The sequence below is a fragment of the Ochotona curzoniae genome, unplaced genomic scaffold (genome assembly GCF_017591425.1).
Source record: "Ochotona curzoniae isolate NIBS_2020 unplaced genomic scaffold, NIBS_Ocur_1.0 patch14, whole genome shotgun sequence".
Classification (NCBI taxonomy): Eukaryota; Metazoa; Chordata; class Mammalia; order Lagomorpha; family Ochotonidae; genus Ochotona; species Ochotona curzoniae.
The window spans coordinates 261,058-286,703 of record NW_024466684.1 but is presented as its reverse complement, the minus strand read 5'-3'; the positions used below and the strand labels follow the sequence as shown (position 1 = coordinate 286,703).

General features: G+C 43.5%; 1 protein-coding gene across 1 annotated transcript; it reads right to left on the bottom strand.

Annotated features, from left to right (window-relative positions):
- Nucleotides 1-217: 217 nt before the first annotated feature.
- Nucleotides 218-23,237, bottom strand: LOC121166425 (transmembrane protein 64). Its single transcript, XM_040995521.1, has 3 exons — nucleotides 22,419-23,237; nucleotides 4,962-5,117; nucleotides 218-1,620 (listed from the first exon to the last, which is right to left on the bottom strand). Exons 1-3 carry the CDS (start codon nucleotides 23,235-23,237, stop codon nucleotides 1,429-1,431), a joined length of 1,167 nt encoding a protein of 388 aa, XP_040851455.1. The 3' UTR covers nucleotides 218-1,428.
- Between the last annotated feature and the right edge of the window lie 2,409 nt (nucleotides 23,238-25,646).

Below are 25,646 nucleotides of genomic sequence, written 5' to 3'. Positions count from 1 at the left end.
GGCAATGGGAGATCTCTGACAAATTGGGATATTCAAGGCCAAAAAGAGATGTGCATTAGAAAATTGGCATTTTTATCTATAATCTATAACCTCGTTTGTAAAAAAAAAAAACCTAATCATTAAGTTTACAATTAAACTTTTAAAAAATAAAGGTGATATAGGAATAATATGTGTTATATGAATTATATGCCAAATTACTGTATTCTACAGTCATATGTACTATTAATAAATACACTTGATTCATGCTACCAGAGAAATAATTGAGACAATCTCACATTTCAGAATTCCTGAGTCTTATCAGAGAAAAGTAAAGTACCAAAACCAAAACCAAAACCAAACTCACAAAAATAAAACAAAGCAAAACAAAACAAAATCTGTTCTATGGCAAATAATACAAATTTTGGGCATTAAAGCTGAAGACTATGGGGACAAATACATGTGCACATACAAATGTAACTATAAACATGACTTTAAAGCTTGGCTTTTTAAAAAGGCGTTTTGAGCAAACAAGGCCACCTGAGTGACATCTTCAATGATGGTAACCCATCATTTAAAAGGACTAGTGTCTTTATTTCAAAGCCTAATTAGTCATACAAAAAGGATAAATATTTACTTTAATAAGTGTTCTAGTAAGACTGCAATGGGACAGCCCTTTGATGAAAGATCTCAGGAGGATAAAGCCAACATAACTGAATTAGAACACCATGTTCTAATTTGGAGCCATCATCCATTAAACAATTTCCTTTTTGCTTTGCATATTACACAGTGAAAAGAAAAAGATATCTTAAGAGCACTTCAGTCCCACAATGTAGGATTAAGCTTGTATGAACAGGTATAAATGGCCCAGCAATAATGTGATGCTTGCAAAAATACATTCAAGCAAAATTTAATGTTGTTTTCTAACCAGTAAGGAATAGGGAAGAAAAGTGATTCCATTTAAAAAAAAAACAAAAAACAGAACAAAACAAAAACCACTATTCATCTTTTCTAGAAAGACTGCCAAAGCAAAGAACGTCCAGTAATAGAATGTGTTTAAAACTGCATACTTTACTCTTCTTTAGAAGAGGGAAAGATGCATACAACTATTTATGGATTTTATAAATAAAGGCAGTAAGCAGAAAAAAAAAATATTTGGGTTATTTCTCTGTTCTTAAGTACCCAGAAAGAAAACAATTACCAAAATACTAAAGTGCAGACCTGTTGGCCATTACAGGCATAATAAAGAGGTGCAGCCAAAATTGCATCTACATTTACATTTACATATCCAGAAAAGGATTCTTGCCTTAAAAAAATTGTGCAATTTAAAAACTAGTCAGTTTTGCTTGTGCCGTAATACAGTAAGAACTAGTCTTTCGCCCAACAGTGAAGGAACTGCTAGACCATGGCCAGCACACTAGCGGCTCTTGACCGTCACACATTTTGTTAGAATCATACAATATTGATTCCACCTCCAGAAAATGTTAGGGTCCTCTTGTTGTAGAATGAAGAGCCGCCGGTATTTGCTTGATTGCCTTTAACCACAGAAGTTTTCAGTTCCATTTCGCAAGCTACAATAGCGGCATTCAATTCCACTTGAGCTCGATGAACTACATAAAACATGAGGCCTATGCTTATAACAATCTGTGAAGACAAATGAAATATTGCTTATCAGTATTTTATAGACAAGTCGAGAAGGAAACCTGTTGAATACTAGGCTGAGAAATGCTTTGAACAAGATGTTTCTCAGATATGCTAAGAGGTTCCACATTTTTAAATTGTTCACATGCAGTTATCAATTATTCTCTTCTTCATCATTTCTCCTAAGGAGAGGAGGGGGCAAAGAAAAGCTTACACTCTGTTTTCAATATTCAGACGCATTTTTAAGCTCACATAGAAAGGAGCATTGCTATTTGAAAATTAACTTCCTGTTAATGAGCACCACTATCATTTTATGTGACACCACTACTGTTGGCCAGAATACTTGCAAGTACTAAGGGCGACCTAAGAAAAAAAAAAAATGAAATGCCAAAAGATTTCAAAACATTAAACTGACCAAATTCAAAGGCAGGCTTCTCGCCTCAGTGTTGCCACTCATTAACCATGTGATTTCAGAAAAAATCCTTAAGTCACTGGACTTCTAGCTCCCATTGTTTGGCATGTAATGCACCAGAATGTCTATGAAATTAACAGCTAAGTGATTTTTATTCCAAGTTCCAATTTTAAGAAGTTCTTCTGATTTTGGATCAGTGACAGTTGCTATGGTCTGCTGGATCAACAAGTTGACAAAGGCTTCTGTAACCAAAAGTGACCCTAAAATGCAACTTCCTTTTCATGAAACCTACTCATAATTATAGCATAAATTTTAGGGGGAAATAATTCAAGTACTGAAGCTGATGGAGAAAACAGAGTTGAGCAGAAGATTGGGGTCTAAAAGTTCATGGAACTGGTGCCACAGATACTGCTTAGTAAATAGACTAATAAGGTTGTCAGTCTTTAAATTCCATAATTGTGTTTAAATACACTAGTTCTCTTAAAAAAATATGATGTACTTACTACAAGTTCTTTGATACTTATCAGCAGATAAGTACATAAAATATACAAATGTATATGCAAACTTTAACTTGAAAATCACTTTTTTCTATGCAAATTTTCCCCTTCAAAATGACTTCTCTCACTTTACTCTTCCATATCGTTTTTGCCTGCTGTATTAAATCCTTCCTGAAACAAATTAATCTGTAAGTAATATCAATAAATCAAACTGGAGTCCACTTGTATTTTCTCTTTTCTTCTTGAGCTCAGAAATATGTGCCTTTCCATTCCTGTATTCCAATGGCTTAAGTAAAAGGGGAAGAAAAAAGTAAAAGGGGAAGCACAGAAATATAAAGTTCCAAACAGGGAAAACCCTTGGTAAGCTGCTAATAATGTGGAACTCCACTCAAACTTCATCAAGGGACGAAAACGGTATTAAATACGCTTAAATTATACTAGAAAAAACTAGAACACAGTGTATATCAGATTCGTATATCTGGGGATGACTGTAAATATGTTATGTCATGATTATAATGCATAGAAAGTTTAATATTACATAATAACCATGTTGTAATAATACAAATTAACCAAATATATCAAAAAACCTAGACCTTGAATTAGGTTATTTAAATTCAGTATATCTCTGGAAAAAAAATCAGTTAAAGAGAAATCAAATATTGAAAGATGCTCTAGCATTTTTCTCAAAGTAAGCACTTCTATTACTGATAACCTTCTATTAAAGCAACCAGGCAAAAATACACATTCCTGCCCTTATTTAATTTATTCAACTTGTACCTCATAAACACAAAGAAAATTAACTTTGGGTTTATATTACCATAGTATTTTTTTTAAGATTTATTTATTTTTATTGCAAAATCAGATATACAGAGAAGAGGAGAGACAGAGAGGAAGCTCTTCCATCCAATGAATCACTCCCCAAGTGGCCGCAACGGCTGGAGCTGAGTCAATCTGAAGCCAGTGCCTGGAATCTCCTCCAGGTTTCCCATGCAGGTGCAGGGTCCCAAGGCTTTGGGCTGTCTTCCACTGCTTTCCCAGGCCACAGGCAGGAAGCTGGATGGGAAGCGGGGCTGCCGGGATAGAATTAGCATCCATATGGGACCCCGGGCATGTTCAAGGTGAGGACTTTAGCCACTAGGCCACCGCGCCAGGCCTCACCATAGTATTTTTAATACAATCTCATGACACAGAAACTTGAGAATAATGCCACCAACGTTAAAACTATTGTATCATACTATACATTAAAATGAATAAGTTTAAAGGGCCATTACGTTAAGTCTATGGGACTACTTCATTAGTGTTACCTGCCCAGGAGATCATATATTTTATCACTTATGAACATGCTCTCTAGACCATCCTGGTTCAAATCCTAGTCCTGCCCCTTACAGCAGCGACTCTGCACAAGTTACCATTCACTGTCTCCAGACGTGTCCTACTAAAACAGCTCTTGGGGCTCCCAAGCAGGAAGCCCGACTGGTAGCATTTGCCTTTCCTATGCTGTAAATACTCCAACTGTAGCCAATTTCAAGCTAACCAGTACGATGTCACAGAACGCAGAGTTGGAAAGAGGGACACAACTGGCTCAAGATAATAAAACTCTAAGTTCCCCAAATTTTGGCAGGAACTAGATGAGCTTAAATATGCACTGCATGAAGCTTTGAATATGGGCTGGCTAACATCATCATCTTACTGACTAATCAAAAATTAGGATGCTTTCTGTTTTGGAGACCTCAGCGATGAAAGACATCAACTGCAACTTTTAAGTCTTTCTGTATGCAATGTTAGGGCTCTGAATAAATTTGGCTACATGGTAGTATGTTCCTTCTACCAATCTCTTACAGAATACACATACTCCAAATTAAAATTTACATGGCAATAATAACCCATTGCACAAATCTTTTGAATTTTTAATGAAAAACCAGAATTTTTAATAACTTTATGCTTTTGTTCTACATCAAAATGTTCTAGAAAAAAACTTATATTTCCAGTATAATTAATACTTTAAAAATAAAAATTGAAGACTTTCAACATTCCATCAAGTATCATTAGCACTATGTCCAGGAACAGGGAACACACAGAAAATAGTATACAACACTCGACACAAAGTCAAAATATCAATCAGACTTGTGATGACTTTGAAAACAATCACAGCAAAAAAAAAAAACACCTTTTTTTTTTTAGTATTCCTTGTTTGTAACAAGTTTCCAATTAAGTGTTAAGTCAGTCTGCGTATTTCCAAATATGAGTAGAGATATAGTTAGAGCATTTTAATGCTGTCAAGATGCAAAGTAGCACTGAAACCAAGAAAAGACCTAACAAGGAAAATCCTCTCTTGAATTATTTTTTAATAAAATGCATTAGATTTAAATCAGCAATGTAATTTCTTAAAAGAAGATCAAAACAATAAAAAAATACTTGACCTGGCTTAAGCTCACCTGTAAACAAAACACAAAATATCCACTAATGCTCTGTTCGGCAATGACATCTTCCATTGTTCGCAGTGTGGTACCCAGGTAAGAATTCAGAAGCTGGGTGGGAAGCAGTCCAACTGAAGATGCCATCAGGTAGTTGGGTAATGAGAGATCCGTAATCTAGAAAGCAGATTCAAAGCAATGACTCATTATGAAGTAAAATGCCAATGCAACATGAAAATGTGATAAGTCTTGTTAGGGTTTTCCTTGCAAGTGGAGAGTTGAAGTGTTTTACTAAGTACACTGACTTTTTAAAATAATTATGAAAGGAATACATCTAGAATGTAGATGAAGAATGAAAGAAGATTTTTAAATTTAGCATTTTTCTACCAGTGACATAGCATTCACAACTGTTTTTACTCACACATGAACAAAACCTATCCACAGACGTTTTATTCAAAGTTTTCATGCTTTTCTCACTAGATATTATTCTTAAGTGCTCTTCTCATTTTGCTTTGAATTTGAGAGAGAAATCTCTGTTGCCATCTAGCTGGTTCACTCCTCGATTCCCAAAGCTGCTCTGGCTGACGCCAGGAGCTGGAAACATCATCAAGGTCTCCCACATGAGTAGCAGGATCTCGATGGTTTAAGCCAACACTGCTGTCCTCCCCAAATCTGCATGAACAGGAAACTAGAGTGAAGAGCAAAGCCTGGACTCCTTGAACCCACGAACTGAGACACGAGACACAGGCGTCTAACTGCTGGGAAACATGCCTGCCGTGCAAGGACTCTCACAAGGCAGTGTGGTCACCGGGCTTGAAAGCCCAACAAGCCCTGGAGTGGTACTCCAGCACTGCGCACTCAGTTACTCCTGTCTCTGAGTATGACTTTCCACCAGTAGTATGAATGGAACCACCACCTTACACAGGTGTTACTAGGCCCAGAAATGTGTGTAAGGCATCTAGAAATGCTTAGCACATGTCTGTTACTCAAACAAGATAGAAATTATTATCTTTGTGTATATGGATGTAATTACTGTTTTCTTTTTGCTATTATAAAATCCAAACTCACGACACAAACCTTTGCATTCTAGCCCGCATGGTAGACAGCACCTAAAATACATCATCTCCTGTACTTCAGCCCTGGTGTAATCCTTTCGATAGTGTGGGTGTAGGATATACCCACTTCTTACTCTTAGCAAACAGACAACAGCAGATGTGAACAGATGTCACTTCCAAGAATAGGCCCCAAACACAACAGGACTTCCATCTCTTCCTCAGGCAAGCCAGCTGCCATGCTGTGAGCAGCTCTAAGGTGGAATGGAACTGATGTCTTTCACCAATAGCTAGCAAAAACCTGAAGCCCGCTAACAGCCACATGAGGGAGGCCGGGAGCAGATTTTTCCGGATGAGAGCTTTAAGCTGACTGCATCACTGTGAGAGCCTGAGTCACCGGCACCTTGCTGAATAGCACAGGGGTTCCTAACCCACAGGAACTAAGATAATGAGTGCCTGCTTAAAGCTACTCAACTTTAAAGTGATCTGTTACCCAGTAGTACTCACAAATGACTACCCTCCTTTTATTTCAGGATTGGGGGGGGCGGGGGGCGGATCAGACTACCAAACAGTAAGAACCGTTTATTTTCCTAAAATCCGAGCACTGATTTACACAACTGAAGTAACAAACATACTAACATGTCCATTTTATCATACTATTAATAAGTTATAAGTACTAAATTTCAAACTCTTCAGTTTGATAGGATAAAAACATAGTTTCATCATTAATACACAATTTCAACTTACTCTGACATTGGTTTATACATTAAACACTGGTTTTCTCATACATTTTTCTCCTTTCATTTCTTCTATGCCCTTATATTTTTATGTTTGTCATGTTTCATTATAACGCTTGCTTTGTTTCACTTCTCTCATTAACAAAAAAAAAAAGATTTGGGGGCCTAGCACAATGGCTCAATGGCTAAATCCTCATTTTTCAAGTTTTGGAATCACATATGAGCAAGGGTTCATGTCCTGGCTGCTCCACTTCCCTTCCAGCTCCCTGCCTATGGCCTAGGAAAGCAGTAGGGGATGGCTCAAAGTTTTGAGACCCTGAATCTGTGTGGGAAACCTGGATGAAGCTCTTGGCTCCTGGCTTTGGATTGGCTCAGCTCTGGCCATTGTGGCCACTTGGGGAGTGAACCAGCAGACGAAGATCTTTTTCTTTGTCTCTCTTTTTCTCTGTAGATCTGCCTTTCCAACAAAAATAAATAAGTATTCTTTTAAAAAAAATGTATTTATTTTAATTGCAAAGTCAGATATACAGAGAGGAAGAGAGACAGAGAGAAAGATCTTCCATCCGATGATTCACTCCCCAAGTGACTGCAACGGCCAGTGCTGTGCCAATCCAAAGCCAGAAGCCAGGAATCTCCTCCAGGTCTCCCATGCAGGTGCAGGGTCCCAAGGATTTGGGCCGTCCTTGACTGCTTTTCCAGGCCACAAGCAGGGAGCTAGATGGGAAGCAGGGCCACTGGGATTAGAACCTGCGCCCATATGGGATCCCAGCGCATGCAAGGCGAGGACTTTAACCACTACACTATCTCGCCAGGCCCAAAAATAAACAAACATTCTAAAAAATAAATTAAAAATTATTTTTGAGATGCAGGAAGAAAAATGTCCAATTTGTGAGTTCTCTCCCTAAGTGCCCACAATAGCCAAGGCTGGTTTCGTTAAAGCCAAGAGCCAGGAATTCAGTCTGGAGTCTCCAAGTGGGTGGCAGAGACCCAAACACTTGAGCTAGCAAGTGTTTCATACCTGAGTGTGCATTTAGCAGAAGCACAGCTAGGACTCAAACCCACAGTCTCCAAGATGGAACTCAGGCATCTCTAGTGGCATATTAACTGCTATGCCAGACACCCACTTTCACCATGCGACATGCTTTTTCCCTAAAGCGTCCTTTATCTTTCATTTGACATGGAATGTTTCTAAATTTCTACATAATCTAATAGAATCAATATTTTCCTCTGATTTTTTAATTGCTTTCAGCTTTCAGTTCTTTCCAGGGCTCACAGTTACTTCTTATCTATTTTTTCATGGTGATATTTTCCTTTTTAGTATCCACCATTTATTCCTTCTGGACCATTCATTTTGAAGGTAAGGATGGAGTCATTCCTACCCCACTTCCCAGCAGCCAGTTCTAACATCACACTTTGAAAGACAAGTCCTCCAGCGACTTCGATGTTTATCATGTGATCATTGTACAGAACAAGTATATTCTGGCTCCAATACTGTCCATTCCCATCTCCAGTCCTGCAGTGAAAGTATCAATTAATTTGACTATCTGGCATAAAACTTTCCAGTCCCATCAAATTCTTCCATGACTCTTCTTTTAAAAGTTGACATAACTATTATCAGTGTTTAGTCCTATTGATCATTCCATCAGTCAAAAACAAAACAAAAATAAAAATCACAAATTCTATTTTAGAATTAAGTTTAAAAATTAAGTTGATGGGCCTGGCGCGATAGTGTAGCGGTTAAAGTCCTCGCCTTGCACATGCCGGGATCCCATATGGGTGCCGGTTCTAGTCCCGGTGGCCCTGCTTCCCATCCAGCTCCCTGCTTGTGGCCTGGGAAAGCAGTCGAGGACAGCCCAGAACCTTGGGACCCTGCATCTGCATGGGAGACCAGGAAGAGTTTCCAGGCTTCCGGCTTCTGATCGGTGCAGCACTGGCTGTTGCGCTCACTTGGGGAGTGAATCACTGGATGCAAGATCTTCCTCTCTGTCTCTCTTCCTCTTTGTATATCTGACTTTGCAATTAAAATAAATAAATCTTTAAAAAAATTAATTTGAATAATACTTGAAATCCCCACAAATTCAGGATTTTTATCTAGAAATGTTTTTATAATTACTCAAAATCTTGTTTTATACTTACTTAACTCTGACAGTTATCTATACACTTATCATACATTTCTTATTATTTCTAAGCATTTCCTATTATTGCTGTTGCCATAGTTATGAATTGTGAAAATAACTTTCCATATGCCCATCTAGGCAATTACTGATAAATAAGAAAGCTACCACTGGCCTGGAATATAGCATTTTAATTAGCTTCAGGTACTACGGCAGGTATTATTTTTAAAACCTACTCAAAGCATCATAACTGCAACAAAGCTACACACAGCTCTTTTCATAGATGATGAGCAGGGGATGCGTCTTGTCAGTTTGGAAAGCACACTGCAGTGAATGGTTGTTAAAAACTTACCCTACCAAGCACTGGCTCATTAACTACCCATGAAAGACATTCCAACAGGTGCTCAAAAGGCAGAGAGACAAAGACATGTGTCTATTCCTAACAAACGTCCATAATGCTAAGTACACACCAACTATCCACCTTAGAAACATACAAAAGGAGCTTTGAGAAGCAACACCTGCAGGGTGCAAGAGTACAGAGGGAATGAAATTAGTTGTAGGAGTGGGGCAAAGGGACAACTTTACGGAAAATATCTGTAACTATGTGTTTGGCAGGCAAAGACGGGCAGGATAATCAAAGCAAGTGCTCTAGGAAAAGAATGAACACAAATGACGTGGCAACGAACGTACACAACAAGCAATTACAAAGTTGGCAGTGCACTTTGCTTTGTTTACAGGGCACATGCAAGGGAATTCCAGATGACAAAGACAGGAAAAGTAGCTGGGTGACACTTGTGAGGGACCTTGGATGGAAAAGGAACAAGCTTATCCTCTGAGGAGAAGTACTGAGGAGTCCAACTAAGGGATGACGTTAATGGAGCTAAGCTCCAGGGAGGTACCTGTGTTACCTTAGAGTTCACAGGAGCAGAGAGCTCACTGCACAACAAACATATCAAATGTTTGAGTAAATCTAACCAAAAAAATCTTAAAAAATTAATTGTAGTTAATAATAAAGCAGGACACATTATGGAAGTTACCTTTAAAATGAATATTTAGGAGCAGGCATCTGGTCTAGTGGTTAAGACACAGGTTAGGGCACTCACATTTCCTACTGGAGTTTCTGGGCTTGAATTTCCACCTCCTCTCCTAAATTCCAGCTTCCTGCTGCTGCACACTCTAAGAGGCAGCACGTGAGAGCTTAGGACAGGTGAGACCATGAACCCAGGCGGGACAGCTGGTTTGAACTACCAATTAGGTTTTACTTGGCCAAGCCCTAGCTGTTGCAGACATCTGGGGAGTGAACATGTATGTGGGAGCTCTCTCTGCCTATCAAATAAATACAATTAATTCAGAAATAAACCTTTAAGTGTCAAAATGATAGTATGCTAAAAGCCTCAGTCTATAGCCTTTAAGTGTAATGAAGTTTCTCTAAACAGAATATATAATATTCATTGATAACATCAATACTATCCAAATGGGAGTTTTATGGAGAGATTTCATCAACTTCAAACTACTCCAACGCTCAACTCTTTGATAAGATCTTTGGAGCAGGCGATGTGGGGCAGCACATAAAGCCACTATCTGTGATGCTGGCATGCCACAAAGGTGCCAGTTTGTATCCTGGCTACTCAGCTTCCTATCCAGCTTCTGCTAAAGGCCTGGGACAGCAGCTAAATACCTGGGCCTTGCCACCCACACGGAGTTTCAAAACCTCCTGACTCAGCCTATTAGGGCCATATAGGGAGTAATTAGCAGACAGAGGGTTCTCTTTTTTAAATAAATAAATCTTTAAAAAAAAAAGAATCCTGTCCAATGCATTAAAGTTTAACAAATCTTTTATAACTAAACCACATCCTGAGTAAAAGTCATTGTTACTGGGCACCATGTAATGGCTCAATGGCTAAACCCTCGCTTTTGTAAGTACTAGAATCCCATGTGGGCACCACTTCGTGCCCTAGCTGCCCCACTTCCAATCCAGCCCCTTGTTTGTGGCTTGGGAAAGCAGAAGAAGATGGCCCAAAGTCTTGGGACCCTGCACTTGTGTGGGAGACCTGGCTGAAGCTCTGGGCTCCTGGTTTCAAATTGGCCCAGCTCCGGCCACTTGGGGAGTGAACCAGCAGGTCAAAGATCTTTCTGTCTCTCCTTCTGTGGATTTGCTTTTCAACAGAAATAAATATATCTTTTTTTTTAAGTCATTGTTATTATACATACATAATTTCTTTCTGAAAGTTGAATATCTAAAGGGGGAAACTACAAAAACTAATTATAGTTAATCATTATAAACAGTTCTGCTGGAATGTTCAGTCATTTAACAAATGGAGCAATACAGTAACATTCACACATGTGTATACTATAAACTATTAATAACTTCATTAAACATTAAAATATTCCAAATTTATTCTAATACAGCATTTCTTGTATTGAAAATAACTAACTCTTGGCCTAGCGCAATGGCTCAGTGGCTAAATCTCTGCCTTGCATCCACCGGGATCTGATATGGGCACAGGTTTCTAACAGGTTTGTTCCACTTCCCACCCAGCTCCCTGCTGGTGGCACAGGAAAGCAGGTGAGGACAATCCAAAGCTTAAGGACCCTCACTCATGCGGGAGACTCAGAAGAAGCTCCTGGCTCCTGGTATTGGATCAACTCAGCACTGGCCATTGCGGCCACTGAGCAGTAAACAGGCAGATGGAAGATCTTTCTCTGTCTCTCCTTCTCTCTGTGAATCTTTCAATAAAAAAAATAAGTACACTTAAAATAAGTCACCTTGCTTTATATGACAAAAGGCTGAAGAACGAGCTTACAGTGGTTGCTCTGGACTTTTACCTATTATGCTTTGGGATCTTGGCTCAGGAGGTCTCCCTAAACCCAAAGAACCAAGAAATCTCAGTCCTGGAGTTAAGTGTTAACTTGTTTAGTGTCTGCAATCAAAGATAACACAAACACAGTGGGGGTTTAAGGGGCTTATACCCCCCTAACTGCCACTCTCTCACGTTGTTAAACCCAAGAAGCACTACAAAATAGCATACATGCTTATTCCCAGAGGTACCGTGATTCACTTGGGAGAATTGGTTTGCTTCATCTGGGTTGCCAGAGGGTTAGTGTAAGACATTACTTCATCATTATGCCAAAGAGATCTTGAAAACAAAGCACCCATCTTGGGGGAAAGCTAGGGCAAGACTTCCTTGTGACAAGGAAGAGCACATCCTTTTTGGAGCTCCTAAGATTCATCCATCCTTAGAGCTAGCATCTGTATGCCCAATGAACCTGGGACCTGCTCCCCACCCAGGCACAGCACAAGGCCCCGCTCCTCCACTTTCTAGGTCTACAAACACAGAAGTTTGCTGTTTCAATTTAATATTTTACACAAAAAACACTCACATAGATCTAATGAAGAATTTAAAGCCAATCTGCTCCTCAAAATGCCTTCTTTACATAGCTCTGCAAAACCATTATTAATTTCATTAAATTATTATTATTACTTCCTGCAGAAGTGTGTTTCTGGTTTATCTGGAATGCTTACTGACAAGATTACTATCGAGGTAATATTAGAATCCTAATTATTCTAATTAAAGTGTATTTAATAATAGGGTGGGTCCTATGGTGCAGCAGATTAACCTGTGGTTCAGGATGCGGACATCTATAGTGGAGCGTGCCTGCAACCCAGTCCCCCCTCTGCTTCCAGACTAGTTCCCTATTGGCTAGAAGGCAGAAGATGAGGGCCCAAGTCTTTGGATTCCTGTGCACAAGGGAGACAAGACAGCTCTGGTTTCATCTTGGTCCAGCCTCTGCTGGTGCAGGCATAAGGGGAGTGAGCCAGTGGATGGGATATTTCTCTCCCTCTTCCTAATTCTGCCTTTCAAATAAAGAAATAAATCTTTTAAAAAGATATACTTAATTTCTTTCATAGGTTAGGTATTTTCAAGAAAAGAATAGACAAGGAAATAGTTGGACTGGACGGACAAGGCTAATTCATGCCACTGAGATCAATTTTAAGTTTCACATTTTAAAATCAGACACACGAGGATGCAGCTGCTGGCTGGACATGGAAGCAAATGTCATTGGCTGGACATTGTTGTATCATTTCCTCATAATTACATCTTTGTCCTCTCGAGTAAGCATAATCATAATCTTTAATAATCAAGTCTGATGTTGGGTAAGACCAAGGATTTATGGGAATTGTAATGCTAAAGGAGAAAAGTGATTTCATTCTGTATGTGGTTATCCAATTTATTAAAAAGATCACGCTAAAAAAAGATATGCTTAATAAAAACAAGTATGAGTCCTTACAGTGATTTTTTTCAAAAAAAGTCAAGATAACAAAAGGACAATAGTTGTTGCTTTTATCTAATTTTTATTTATTGATAAATGATATGTATTTTTGTGCATATACCAACTCCAAAATAATATTTCAGAAAAGTTGACAAAAAGGAAAAAGAAGGGCCTGGCGCGATAGTGTAGTGGTTAAAGTCCTCCCCTTGCACGTGCCGGGATCTCATATGGGTGCCAGTTCCAATCCCCAGCGGTCCTGCTTCCCATCCAGCTCCCTGCTTGTGGCCTGGGAAAGCAGTCAAGGACAGCCCAAATCCTTGGGAACCTGTACCCAAGTGGGGGACCAGGAAGCACTCCTGGCTCCTGCTTTCGGATTGGCACAGCACTGGCTGTTGCAGCCACTTGGGGAGTGAATCATCAGACGGAACAGCTTCCTCTCTGTCTGTCCTTGTCTCTGTATATCTGACTTTCCAATAAAAAGAGAAAGAGATCAGAAAAGACAAGCAGTTTTCACTCTCAGGAAGACGAAAACAATTTAAAACTGGCTTAAGGAAAACCAGCTCTCTCCAAAATAATTCTTCACCTCTGCTTCCATCCTTGGGTGCCCAGTCGCACAGCCCCCCCCTCACTGGCCACATCCAGGGATCTACTCTGCTCTATGCAATGCACCTGGTGAGTTTCTAAGGCCTCTATCCAAACTAGGGTCCTATTTTTGTCTAGTCCCCTCCTCTCCATTCGGCCTTGACAGCTGGTCCACACTCAGCAGCCAGCTACACAAAATCCTCCAGAGAGCTTTTATTGTTTTGCTTTGGTTTGGTGGTGTTTTTTTTTTTTTTTTAATTTTATGGTACAATTCCACAGGGTCTGGGATTTTCAGAAAGCTTTTGGAAACACAAACCTAATCCTGCTTTGAGGCTCAAGCACAGGCAGCAGAACAAGGGTCAGGCTCTGCACTGGACGAAGTGCTTTGTGACACGTGGCTTCTCTCTGCCCTTCCCGGCTACATGCCACACTATGTTCTAGCCACAATCCTGGGTTCCTGGAACACGGCTTGCTCTCTTCTGGAAATCCCTCCAGGAAACCTGCCCTGACGCACCGCCGGGCGCACGCGAGAAACACATTCAAGGGCTCCTACCCTGCCTCTCCATGCCCTTCCTCTTGGAGGGCAAGCAAAGGCTGCACACTGGTTGTCCCTCATTCCTTGCCCAGACTAGCAATTCTGTGAGGGGAGGAAATGATTTGTTCTGTTCTTCATTGGCCCCTTCCTGGATCCAAACACAGGAATAATATTAAAAGTGAAAATTCACCTATGATCGGCAACACTGCACCTACAGTGCTATTTCTCAGGACTTCCGCCTACTGAGCTTTGGGATCTTGACTCAGGAGGTCTCCCCCAAAGCCAAAGAAGCAAGAAATCTCATCCTGGCTGAGTGTTAACTTTGTGGGATGGACCTGGCTTTCTTCAGCGCCACATGGTCAGCCTCTAGAACAGCAGTGGGCGTGCACTAGGCACCAGCAGTTACTTGCTGAATGAATACGAACAGCATTTCCTGCAGCACCTAAGGGAACCCAGTGTCAAGACATTCTTGTTCGGCCGAGACACTGCGCAAGTCTTGATCTGCAAGGAAAAGCATTCTGAGACCACACTTTCACAATCAGAGGAGCAGAAACGGTTACGAACGTATGATTTAAAAGCACCTTCATGTATACAAACAGATTCATTCATTCAGTGTTCCTAAATCATTTTTCACACATTTATTTGTTTCATTTATTTGAGGCAGGCACAGGGAGAACATCTGAGAATCTGGTTCTTTCTGTCTGTTCCTTCCCTTCTTCCTCCCTCTCTTAGAAACACTGAATCTTCTCCCAAGGAGAAAAAAATGGACATCTCACTGTACACTTGTATACTCTCTGGCATGCACGTTAAAAATCTCTTCACACAGCTTTACACACTACAGTGGTTTTTTTTTTTACTCATCCAACAAAAATTAATCAAGTGCTTTCTATACATAAGGCCTAGCTCTGAGCAAGACTAAACTAGATGCAAAAATACAAGAAAACTACAGCTAACTGTGACAACATCAAAGGTCGTCATACTAAGATCACAACAGTCATTAACTCACAATCGGCAAATGCAAATCCTAGGAAAATAAAAATGAAAACATTTATTTATGTTTTCTTCTTCCTACTTGCCATATATCTCAAAGTTTTTACAATGAACATTTACTTTGAAAATAGATACTAAAATAAGTTTTAGTGAGATCTCTACTTTAACTAGTATTTTCTCATCTAGGAAGGATATTAAGATACCCTGCATATACATGGGGTCTTCAAAAAGTTCATGGAAGATATCTACTGCAGAAAACCATCTATGGATCTCAAAATACTTTTGCACCCAAAAACTCATTTTAATTTCATTTTTCTAAAATTTTTAAGATTATCATTGTATGTAGCTATAACAATAGACTAGAGATTTAGTTTTGATTACCATAAACCTATTGATAGCACGTAAAAATTCTAAAAGCTGATATGGTAACTAAACAGACACAGGAGGGAACACTCATTTCAAGGAAATACTGGCCGACCACGTGTCAGGGTTTGTGAGGTCTGTGGATATGTGTGGAAATGCCACATCAGTCAGCCTGGTCACCCCATCTGTTCCATCAGGGTTAGACTCCGACCTCCCTCAACAAAGACCATGCCTGATTTTCCTACTCTTGCTGAATTTTACCACCAGCAATGAATTAGTACACTTTAATAGAAAGAAGGAATCATCATGGCATACTGATAAAATGAGAAGAATTATTACTCGGGCCTGCCTCGGTAGCCTAACAGCAAAAGTTTTTGCCTTGGACACACCAGGATCTCATATGGGCCCCGGTTCTAATCCCAGTGGACTTGTCCCATCCAGCTCTCTGCTTGTGGCCTGGGAAAGCAGTCGAGGACGGCCCAAAGCCTTGGGACCCTGCACCTGTATGGGTGACCTGGCTTCGGATCGGCGCAGCTCTGGCCATTGCAGCTGCTTGGGGAGTGAATCATTGGACGGATAGAAAATTTTCCTCTCTGTCTCTCCTCCTCTCTGTATATATAACTTTCCAATAAAAATAAATCTTTAAAGAAAAAGAATTGTGACTTATCACATTTCTAGGTCTATAGTTGCAACACAGAAGAAAAATATTTACAAAATGTACTGTCTCTTAATGTTCTTTAGAGCTATTTAAATAGATAGTAAAACTATTGTTCAGAATACTTGTCTTTTCTAAAGAAAACCCTGTCTAAAGCCTCTCATTTTACAAGTAAGAAAATAACAGGCAGAACCATAAATGCCTTCCGTTCAGGGCCACGCAGGAACCGGGATGGAATCTGAGGTGCTAAGACTCTACATTTGTGACCTTAGAGTCATTTGCCAAAAAACGTTAAGAAGTTTCAGTTCCACTGTGCACTAAGTTACTAACTGTAACTTCTTTTTTTATATCTAAAGGCAAGCTAAGAAAACGGATTCCAGAAGTCCTGTTTCCAGGACCTCTGTAGCAGTCAAGGCTTCAGTCAGTACCAGTTTCACAGCCCCCTGCCTTTCCCTAAAAACAAAGCAATTTTCTGTTGGTGTTTCTGGCGCTACTATAAACTATAGATAACCAAAATAACACTTTGGTGATTGTGAGTTGGGATGATGGGCAAGACATTGCACATTTACTCATTTCTGTTTTCACATCAAGTATCCATATACTGCCTCTGTTGCTTTTGTTATTATTTCCAGGGGAAGAAAAGTGCATAGTGTTGATGTGAGAACTGAAGGGTTTCTTCCTACTGAGGCCACAGCTCAGGCGTAGTAGCTATTTTGTTACAGTGACTCTGAAATAGATACATGCAAATTTTCCTATAACGTGTCAGGTGGTAAACAGTCCAGGGTTGCTGGTGCCAGGAGGTATTCCAACTATGCAACTCTTCCATTTCAGTCTAAATGGGACCACAGGCTGCACCTACAACAAGTTCTCCTGGACTTCTGTAACACACATGCTGAGACTTGCATGTAAATGAGATATTAATCCTCTTGTGACCTTTTTCTCAGTCCCCTAAAAGTGTGCTATGGAAAACCAGGCTGCAGCATGCGGACTCTAGAGCTTTAACAACCTGGGGTCACTGGTAACTCAGGTGCAGTATCTGACCCATGCAATGCCTGACCATGCAACTGCATGGCACACAAGGCCACCTAAGACAAGTTTTATACAACCGGAGCCATGTGGTGTATCTGAGACAGCCTGATCTTCCTGGACTAGTCACTAACTTGTGCTTTGGGCAACTTACTTCACCACTTTGCATGTTAACCATCTCAGTTATAAGAAGGGGATCAAAGTTGAGATGAGCATTAAATAAGAATGCGTACACAAAGAACATGGTAAAGATTTTGCTAAACAAAAAACTTTGAGCTAATCTCTTCAATTTGGAATGCAGAGAACAGAATAATAATAAACAAACTAAGTATTTCACTACAACAGGTATAATTGAACATATTTTTCAACAGAACGATTCAAAAGATGAGCAGTGGGTGCCTGGCACAGTTTATGGCATTGTTGGGGACCCCTGGATTTTATATCACCAGCGCCTCTGCTCGGGCTGCCTGCTCCACTTTCTCCTCACGCACACTGGGCGAGGTTAGCTGAGGAAGGTTCAAATACGTGCGTGGCTGCCACCCACGTGAGGGATCTGGATAAATGTGCGGTTGCTGGCTTTGGCCTGGCACAGCCTCCACTGTCGTGGCCTTCCGGAGAATGTACCAGGACACAGAAGATCTATCTGTCCTGCTCCCTTTCAAGTAAGTTAAAAAAAAAAAAAGATGAACTACCTCAGGTTGACCTGGTCTAGGTTATAATCAAGTCGATTTCAAGGCTGTGAGAGCTGTCCTTTCCAAACTGCTACTTGGGCTCTGATCCCTCCTCAGGGACTGCTGTGACAATGTGCTCTATAAACTGCACAGCAGTATACACCACAGGAAGAGGGCTTTCACACTGTGCTTCACATTTTAAAATTTAACAATGGCTGAAAAAAAGTCTTCTGATGTGGATTTAAGAACAGACCACTATACACACACTATTTGATTTTTTAAGGTTCCTTTCTTTGGTTCAAGTGACAAGAGACAGGGCCTGACCTTTGGGATCTCCTCACCCTTTTGGAAGTCGCAAGCACCACTGTGAATTCTGTTACCTGTCATAACCAAAAATTTCGTCCCGTTTTTAGATTTAAGATAACTTGTCACAGGGAGGTAGCTTTAAAACTACAGGTCTCCACGAGGGAATCGCAGGGTAGACCTTAGGAGGTCATTTCTCAATGCTTCCTAAACACAGAATAGGATGCTACTCTGATTTTCAACTTTTTCAACAACTTTCTTCTGGGTAGGTTTCCTCTTTTTAGGATTCCAGTTCCTTCCACATCTGTATCAATTTTCCTTTCTTACTGATCCATACCTACTTTTTCTGGTAACTGACGAAAAGAAGAACTCGAACTTTGAAAACCTAGAGTTTTACTTTCTACCCTTAAATCGGAAATACCACGCCTACTTCTTAGGGTGGTGAGGATTACAGGAATTAACACATCAAAGGGCACACAGAAATTCACCGTGGAATGGCCGGAGAGAGGCCAGTGAGGTGAGCCCACAATGGTGTAGAATTTACCCCCAAGGAAGGAAAAGAAAACTCCTTTGAAGGATTTCATGCAGGTGACAACCAACTAAGATCACAAAGGCACTACAGAAAGATCTTCCCAGACAGAACTGAGGTGGGAAAGCCAAGGCAGAGTGGGGACCAGGTGCAGGCTGTACACCTGGAGTGGGCTGATGTGTGCAGGCAGCAAAAGACACAGTACTTAGCCAACGACGAGACACGGGAACAACAGAACGGTGACAGTCAAGTGCCAGGGACTTTCAGGGTGCTACCAAATGCCCCAGTTCTCTCCTTCCTGACACACCCACCACCCCCTTTGAAGTCAGTTGTCACTTTATAATTTGCTCAGGCCAGCAAAAAGGCTACTTACACAAGGAAACGAAAATCCAGCATATAATTTGCCATGCCACAACAGTAAGTCTAAGATGGTGGCTTTGCTGGCTTGGATCCAGGGGCAGGGGAGGGAGGGTTAAAAAAAAAAAAAAAAGACAATTAAGTTCAAACTGAAACTGTTCTGTGCAAAATAAAAATCCTTTGCTTTTTAATCTACCAAGTTTGACCAGTTGTTACTGCAGGGTAATTTAGAAAGCAATAAAGGTCACTTTTGGAACATACCCCATAAGAGCAGCATTTAGAAACACAACTACATGTTTAGGTATTCATCTTACTGGGCAGCAAGACTTGAAGATACACGATTACAAATGAAAAAACTGGAAACAAATGTTTGGACTCACACCAATGACTGCCTGGGTTCAAGCTCCAGGTGTTAGTGCACACCCGGGGAGGCAGCAGGTGATAGCTCAAGTGCTTGGTCCGTGACATCCACGTAGGAGACCTGGACCATTCCTGGCTCTCAGCTGCAGCTGCAGCCCAGGTTACAGCAGCCCTTTGAGGAGTCCATCAGCACATGGAAGATCCTCTCTCTCTCAAGCAAAACTATAAAAGTCAATTTACATGCAATTATAAGCTTAGCTTTAAAAAACAAAAAGGTCTCATTTTCTTTACAGAAACACTGGGTACATTCTTGAAAGAGGGAAGAATTTAAGCACGTACTTGAGACTTACATTTCTATGGCTTAAGAAGTTATGTGTTATGTGCATATTTTCAAATTTGAGAATTTCAAAAGTGGAGTGTCAGTTTTTTGACACAGAGGAGAAGCAAAGAACTATAGTTAAAAATAGATAGGAAGCAAGGCAATGCCCCCTTTCTTCCTTGCCCATACCCACCCTTTACAATCAGGCCCAGCCTCTAAAATATAAATACCACCGCCTCCACCACTAATAATATCCAATCATTACTGAGACATGGCTATGGTCCAGGTAACAATCATTGACGCCTTCACTGTATTAGCTTACTTGACCCCAACAGCTCCATTTTACAGACAAGGAAACTTGGCAGAAGGCCACAGAGCACAGACTCATCAAGGACTGTCTTTGTCCAAGGCCCTGGCTCTCATGACCACAGTACCTACCTTCTTCCTGGGGTAAACTGTGATCAATTTAATGGTAGGAATTATGAAAATGAGGTTTAAACAGAACTAAATAAAGAACCATGGGATCATTTCAAAAGTAGGGAGAGAAGTAGAAAACTAGAGATAAAAGCCTGGAGAGGAGGCTGCTGGCAGCCAGAGGTGATGAAGCAGAGAAAGTAAAACATCAGCCTAAACCACAATTTCTTTCCTCTTATATGCCCTGGGGGAATTCAAGGAACTGCTGTGGTGGAACAAGCTTGCTTCTGCAAGCATACAATTCCAAATAGCAGGATGAACATGATACAATGGACCACATTGGGTGCTTTACAAAACACCCTTGTTAATGGCTAAAGAGCAAGAATTTTGGGACCAGTGTTGTGGTGAGGTGGGTAAAGCTCCTGCCTGCAATGCCGGTATCCCACATGGATGCCAGTTTTTGTCCCAACTACCTATTTTCTATCCAGCTCCCTGCTAATGACCTGATAAAAAAAAACAGCAGAAGATGGTCCAAGGGCTTAGGCCCCTAGGACTCATGGGGAAGACCCAGATGAGAAGCTCCTGGTTCCTGGCTTCAGCCTTGGCTATCGTGGCCATCCAGAGAATGAACCAGCAGACACAGGATCTCTTCGGTTCTGTCTCTCCCTCTCTGTAGCTCTGTCAAATCAATAAATCAATCTTAAGAGAGAAAACATTTTTTACAGTCAGACGCACCCTACCAGCTGATTCCAAGCCCTGTAACACCAAAGTCTGCCTTTACTTCCATCAGCGTAATGAGGTCTTACTCCGTGTGCAAGGAAGAAACAGAAGACCCTGGGCTGAAACACTCCCAACAGGCCTCAGTTCAAAGTCTGACCCCATTATTTATTTACTACCTGTGTGACCTTGGCGAGAGATAACAAAAGGAGCTAGGGAAGACAAGAGTTGAGTGTTTTGTTAACATCAAGGTCGGTTGCCTCTGGGCTTTTTAAGGACTCTTCTCCACCTGAAGTACAGAGGAGAAGCAAGCTGACCGAGGTCAGCAGCGTCTGTGCAAGCAGCCTGCTCCCAGGGCCCCCACCCCACACCCTTAAGCAGGAGACTGCAGCCCAGAGGAGGTGCGTGAGCTCTGTGTGCAGGACTGGCTTCACCAGTCACAAGAATGTGCGCTAACAGCTGAGGTCAGGGGTTGGCACCCACCTGGAGAACAGGAAAATCACACATCAAAATTGCAGCACACGGCTGCCTTCGAGTCTAACTCAAAGACTGAGTTGCTGAGAATCTGAGTGGACTCTGGGGCTGAGATTCACTGAAGTTAAGGAACTTGGCTTGCTGAAGTCCCTCACTTCAGAAAAGAGGAACGGACCTGAAGCCACATCATTAGGAATCTGTCTCCAAAGTCATAAACTTTAGGAAGACCTGTTTCCTTCCTTCCTTCCTTCCAAAGGCAAGGTGGTCTCTAGGCCAGCCGTGCTTCTCTCCTAAACCAGCTACATGCAGGTGCATGTGACACACCTGGGGCCAACACGCACAGGACCCGAGGCGCAGCACAAAAAGGCATGCTCATTGAGCACACAAGTACTTTATTCATCACTCTGATTTCAAATTGAAGTTGGCCCAAAATTAGATAAACCCAAGCGCTTTCTCCTGTACACTGTATCAAAATTAACTGCCTTTAGTAATGCAGGGAACTCCAAAATCCGGAATCTCCAACCATCCCTTGCACTGTGTACTCACAATGCTTGCTTCAGCCCCAAGCAGTTAAAAACGTGAGTCAAAGCCCTGGACGCATTTACGTGGGCAAAATAAACCCAGGCACGGGAAGCCTCCCTCCTCCCTAAGATGCTGCCAACGCGGCCGCGGCAATCAGACGACCAATGTTAGAAGTGGACACATCCTCTCACGCCCCCACCATATGGTCCGAGGAATCCGTTGCTACTCAAACCGGCGTCCTGAAAAGGAATACAGTAGTTCTTTTTCCGCCAGAAGTCCCAAGCAGGCCCTTTCTCGCTCTAGCTCTCTAGCTCTCTCTGGAGCGCTCTCAACTGGGGAAGGGGGTGGGGGGAAGGAGGCGTGATGGAAACTAACTGTAACTCCCCATTGTCAATGTCACTTCCCCGCCGGTATCCGCCGGCCGCAGCGCCCTCCCAGGGCTGCTCCCAGTCCGGAGAGGCCCAAGGCCAGCGGGACAGCACTCACCGAAAACACTGCATTCTGAAGCCCAAAGGGGATGGGGGTCAGCCTGGCCAGCGCCACCACTTTGAGGCCGCTTCCGCCCTCCACCACACGAATAACGGCGCTCAGCTTCTCGCTGCTCTGGATCTTGGCGGCCACCCAGGCGGCGAGCAGGCGTCTGCAGACCACATGGGCGATGAAGGTGCCAATGAGGACGCCCACCACCATCAGACCCATGCCCAGCACGAAGCCGTACAGGTAACCGGCGGCCACGTTGAGCACGATGTAGCCCCAGCCGCAGGGGAACGAGACCACGATGAAACCCACGACGAAGAGCACGACCCCCAGCAGCGAGTCGAGGCTCTCCACCCAGAGCAGGAGGTGCTGCAGGTAGCGGCGGACCAGGGCCAGAGAAGCGAAGCACAGGGCGGCCAGCACGCAGACCAGCACGAGGCTCCGGCACCAACAGGTGCTGCCGAGGAGGCAGCAGCAGCGCCAGCTTCTCACCTCCGCCACGCCGACCACCACCCCGCCGCTGCCGGGGCCGCCCGCCAAGGCCCCGCCCGGCGCCGGCAACTCCGAGGCCACCGCGGCCGGACCGTGGCGCTCCAGATAGGCGCCGAGCAGGGCGCCGGAGGCCGCGGCCGCCACCGCCGCTGCCGCTGCCGCCGCCGCCGCCGCGCTCGCCCCGCCCCCGCGAGGGAGGCGCTGCCCCGGCTCGTCCCCGCCCGCCGCCCGCGGCAGCGCCCGCAGGGCCGGCAGCTCGGCGCGGGCCTGCGCCAACCGGGGCTGCGCCAGCCGGGGCTGCGCCTGCCGCAGGCTCCCGCCGCCCGGGCCCCGCATGGCCTCGGCCCGCCGCGGGCCTCCCCACAACCCCCCTCAGCCGGCCAGTCCCTCGGCCGAGGCGCCCGCCAGGCGTCGGCCCTGCATGGCGCCCTGCTGGCCGGCCTCTGCTCAGGAGACGAGGGGGGGCGGGGGGGGCGGCCCCGAGGAAGGCGACGACGAGTGGGCGGCCGAGCGGAGGTGGGCCCTGCACGCCCCCTTCGGGCCCGCCGGGCGCGCGCCTGCTGCGTCCTGGCCACGCCTCCGTGACGCGCGAGGCCCCTGCGCGGGCTGAGGAGGGTCGGGACGGGGACGGGGACGGAGCGAGGGGCGAGCGGGCCGAGCAGGGTCGGGGGCTGAGGCGAGGGGCGAGGGGGCTGAGGCGAGGGGCGAGGGGGCTGAGGCGAGGGGCGAGGGGCTGAGGAGGTCGGGCCGGGGGCTGAGGCGAGGGACTCAGAGACGGGGGCGAGGTGCGGGGACTGAGGCGCCCGCCGGGGTTAGTTGGCATGGGTCCTGGCCAGGCCGGGAGTCACAGGCGCGTGAGTGCCTGCGTGTCAGCGCACGCATCTGTTTGGGGCTCCAAGCCGCTCCCCCACCTGGTGGGAACCGATTGCGTGGAATGCACCAGTGCTTCCTGTGATTTCCGCAGTCCTCGCTCACGCGAAGGGTGCTCACATCTTGAGCTGCCTTGGAGCCGTACTGGGAGGAGGGACTCTTGCTCTGTCCAGTGAGGGCGTGTCTGACTGCCCAAGCTTTGGGTGCAGTGATGAGGTGGGAGTCCAATGGACAGAAAGAGCCCGCGTTAAGCCCAGAGGTCCTTCACCCAGTGCCAGCCACTGGTCTGCGGAACACACGAAGGAAAGGCATTTCTTGAGGCTGCCCCCTATCCCGTGGCGCCTTCTCCAACACTTTTCCTGTTTTTTCTCTTTTTGGCCCTTTAAGGTTGCCGTTACTGGAGTCCCCTTTCTTTCTTCCCTTTTCAGGGTTTCCTGAGCTATCTTCGTATCAAAGCACTCATGACCCTGCCCCCATTTCCATGAGCTGCTGACAACCCCTCCTCCACTCCTCTGCCCCCACGCAGTGTGTCTCCCCAACTTCTCTTGCCACAGCCTGTGGACATACCCAGGTGGAATTCCCGCAGCCACTCAAGTAGCATAGCTTGGTAGATGGCAACATGCACTAGGATGCAAAACGGATTTAGTGTCACTCGAACCTCCTCCATGTTTCATTTTCACTTCTAAAATACAGATAATAGTATAACCTTATCTCCTAAAATTGTTGTAAAGATTAGGTAAAGTAACTCGGTTAGAATGAAACGTGAAATTAGTATTCAACAGTGTGTTTATAGCCACCAATAAAAGCCTTATTCGTCATAGACTTTGCTCTTCCTTTTCGGTTTTTCAACCCAGTAGTGGGGTGGCCTCACACCCAGCTGCCTGCCCACTAACTGACTAGGTTGGATCCTTTCTCATCACGCCTTTGCTCATTCCACCTCCAAGCGTTGGTGTCTTCCTCCACCACCTTTTCCTGTGGTTCACCTGGAGGAGCAGCTGCTAGGCCTCTTCAGCCTTTAGCTGAAGTTTCACTTTTAGAAGCATCCCGTTCTGCCTCCCTCTCATCCTCACACCCAGCTTGGTGTTTCTCTTCCTCGCCCAGGCTGCTTTCTACACAGCTGTTACCACATTGACCTCATTATGTTGTAGCTTTTTATATCCCTGTCACTCTGTAGATTGATTTTTTTTCAAGGTGGAACTACTACTTCTTTAATAAACACTCCAAATATTTGTTGAATGTACAAATTGTTCAGTTTATAGGAAAACAAATGAAGAATGAGAAACAAGAAAGGGGGCTTGGAATTTCCTGGAAAAGGATCTATGAGGAGCGAAAGTTACAGAAAGGTGGTGGAGTTAGATGGGGATAGATTACATAGAAGCCAGCTCTGAGATTGATGACTGGTTATTAAACGAAAGAAGTCAAATAACACTTGGGTTACATATTTGAGGTAGCAGATAGATAATGGGACACTGACCCATTTATAAGGTTTATAAGGAAAATAAAAGGCTCTGTTGTGTTACTTTAGATTTCAGATGTCTGAGAATACCATGCAAATGTGATGTTCTATTATCCCTAGAAGTATTCATGTTGAGGTACAAGAGCAATTAAAGCCATGGTTGTGATTGAGTGAATGGTAGTGGGTGTACGAAGTATTTCCTGTTCTCTTAGGTGAGTGATGGAATTGTACATCCTGATCTTGTGGTTGGATTGTACTGCATGGTGTGTTCTGCCAGTGAATTGTGGGCATAACATTTAATTACTGATGCAAGACATTCCGGAACCCCCTTTATCTTTGCCATGGCAATCTACATTGTTCCAAAGTGTGGTGATCTTGTGGTGATGGTAATGCAAATAGAGTCTCAGCCATCTCGTGGT

Coding starts and splice junctions, on each gene's coding strand:
- LOC121166425 (XM_040995521.1), bottom strand. CDS start 23,237: ATGCGGGGCCCGGGCGGCGGGAGCCTGCGGCAGGCGCAGCCCCGGCTG. Junction 5,118..22,418: donor TTCAGAATGCAGTGTTTTCG/GTGAGTGCTGTC, acceptor TCTGCTTTCTAG/ATTACGGATCTCTCATTACC. Junction 1,621..4,961: donor ATTTTGTGTTTTGTTTACAG/GTGAGCTTAAGC, acceptor TTGTCTTCACAG/ATTGTTATAAGCATAGGCCT.